We start from the raw sequence: 2,362 nt of genomic DNA, 5'->3' as shown, positions 1-2,362 counted from the left end.
GGACATGTAATTGAGTGGTTAATAGAGTGGGTCCTTGGGTTTTAATCCTGGCTCTGACACTCACTATCTTAGCGACCTTGGACAAATCTCTTATTTTTCCTGTGCTTTAGTTTCCTAATTTGGGTATTAGGGAAAATAGCAATAGTACCTATCACTCAGGGCTGTAGTGAGAAATAAATGAGTTAATGCGGGTAGAGCACTTAGAACAGAGCTTAGCAAAGTGTGAATTAGGAATTCTAAGTTTGACACCTTTCTCAACCATATAATCAAGTTTTATTTGAAAAATTATAGTCTCTAAATTATCTGGAATAAGTTAAAAATATTATTTAAGTAATACTTTCTTAGCCTATAGATATCTAATATATTTCCTGAACAGCAGGCAGATGTCTTCTTTATATCGAGATACTTGCTTTGACCATTTCATGTTTTATGTGCTAAACCTAATCTTTAAAATGCAAAACTCTCCTTCCACATCTTCACTAACAAACTTAATTATATATTAATATAGGTAGATAATTATTTGACTATCAGGACTCTAAAAGGTATTTAGTTTTAAGGCAGTATCTGAGAGGAAAGTCAAAAGCATTTGTACCTGAATGTAATTGCTGAGTACCCCTTTCCATATTTTTATGTATAACAAGATCTTTCTCCCAAGATTCTTTTATAGGACTCTATCAGTTTTACTTTAATTCAATGAATGGCACATCCTATTATGTTTCTGTAATCCATAGAAGTATGAGTGGGAGATTATAAATGTGTTTGTTGATCAAGGAATTTAAAGCCCAATTATTAGGCCTTTATATGAGACTAGACAATATGGGAGAGTAGATAGAGCATGACTGAAAGTCGAAATATTTGGATTCTCTTTCCACTTCTGCCATTAGGAAGCTGTGTGACCTCTAGTTCATCCCAGAATCTGGGCCTGTCTCAAATGAAGGATTTGAATGAGGTGTTGTTTAAGGTTTCTTATAGATTGAATCGTGTATGATTCTGCAGTATCTTAGTGACCCTACATTCGTGAAGTGTGTGCTTTGCTTTGACTAACATGTATATTTTCACTCCCAGTTTCCTTACAACCATTTGAAATGTCTCTCCAGATCACCGGCCAGGGTGAGGGATGCAGTCTATAGCTGAAAAGTAGAAAAAGCCACCTGGCTCTGCAAAGAACAAGTGCATGGCCTTGGCTTTGTAGTGTCCTAGTCCCCAGACACAGAGCTGTGGAGCCAGGAGTGTTTGATTGCCTGTCAGATGAATAAAGACAAGCTCTGAGCATCGTTACTCTTACCATCAACGGACAGTTGTCTGCATTTTTCTCTTTTGCAGAAGATAAAATAGAAATCTGAGAAGATAAAACTGCTTATAAACTGTAGATAAATACATTGTTTATAACTGTAGATAAATAACTAAGTTGCCATATATGTTTGTTTCTTTTTCAGGGCTACAGTGAAAATTAAGGAACAGCTTTCTCTCTGTGTCTCAGAGATACTTTGGATTTCTCAAAGGGCAGATAAAGAAATGAGATTAACCTATTTTGTGACCTACTTTTGCCTTTCCAATTTGGAGGCCTTTATTTCCATGTCAATTCTTCTTTTTGATATTAAGTAGAGCTCTTTCGTTGGTTGGCAAGTTTACTTTAGCACAGGAAATCTTTAAAAAATCATTGGGGATTAATGCTTCTATAGGAGATAGTTAGATATGTTATGGAATTAGCTTATTCCCCTTAGAACCATGACAATAGGGTGGCTGAAATTCTTGTTATAGGATTGAATGTATAAATTTAAGCTGATAATTACAGTAAATACAAATTAAGATAATATTGCAGACCTGGTGGCCAACTTTAATTTCATTAGTATTTCTAGAAGTAGTCTGTAAAAACATTAATTTTTACCTTTCTCTTTTCTTCTAGTCATGGACTCCTGCCTTGTAGGTCCTTTTGTGAGGCTGCGAGAGAGGGCTGTGAATCAATCTTGGGGATGGTGAACACCTCCTGGCCTGATTTCCTCAAGTGCTCCCAGTTTAGAAGCCAAACTGAAATCAGCAACGTCAGCAGGATTTGCTTCTCACCAGAGCAGGAAAAAGGAAAGCAATGTAGGTGTCTGTGTTTCATCGCATTTTAAAAAGTTTTAATTGAAGTATATCATTTATATAAGGGTGTATACAAATAATATGTACAGTTCAATATTACCAAAGTGAACAGACCCATGTAATCGGCATCCCGATCAAGAAATAGAATATTAACAGTACCAGAGAAATACTCTCAAGCCCCCTCCCCGTCATCTCACCCTCCCCAAAGAGCCTCTCTTCTGACTTCTAGCACCTTAGGTAGTTTTGCCTACTTTTGAGCTTGATATCGATTGGAGTA

At 36.4% G+C, this 2,362-nt stretch overlaps 1 protein-coding gene across 1 annotated transcript in view; it reads left to right on the top strand.

The window, feature by feature from the left end:
• CORIN (corin, serine peptidase) overlaps positions 1-2,362 on the top strand; it is a 220,577-nt gene that overhangs the window by 107,189 nt on the left and 111,026 nt on the right. Inside the window, exon 5 of the mRNA XM_023532241.1 lies at positions 1,907-2,088. Within this exon, the coding sequence (XP_023388009.1) occupies positions 1,907-2,088 (182 nt within the window). The remainder of the gene's footprint in view (positions 1-1,906; positions 2,089-2,362) is intronic.

This window comes from Pteropus vampyrus, unplaced genomic scaffold (assembly GCF_000151845.1).
Source record: "Pteropus vampyrus isolate Shadow unplaced genomic scaffold, Pvam_2.0 Scaffold79, whole genome shotgun sequence".
Classification (NCBI taxonomy): domain Eukaryota; kingdom Metazoa; phylum Chordata; class Mammalia; order Chiroptera; family Pteropodidae; genus Pteropus; species Pteropus vampyrus.
The sequence above is the reverse complement of the archived record's forward strand: the minus strand, read 5'-3'. Positions and strand labels throughout refer to the sequence as shown.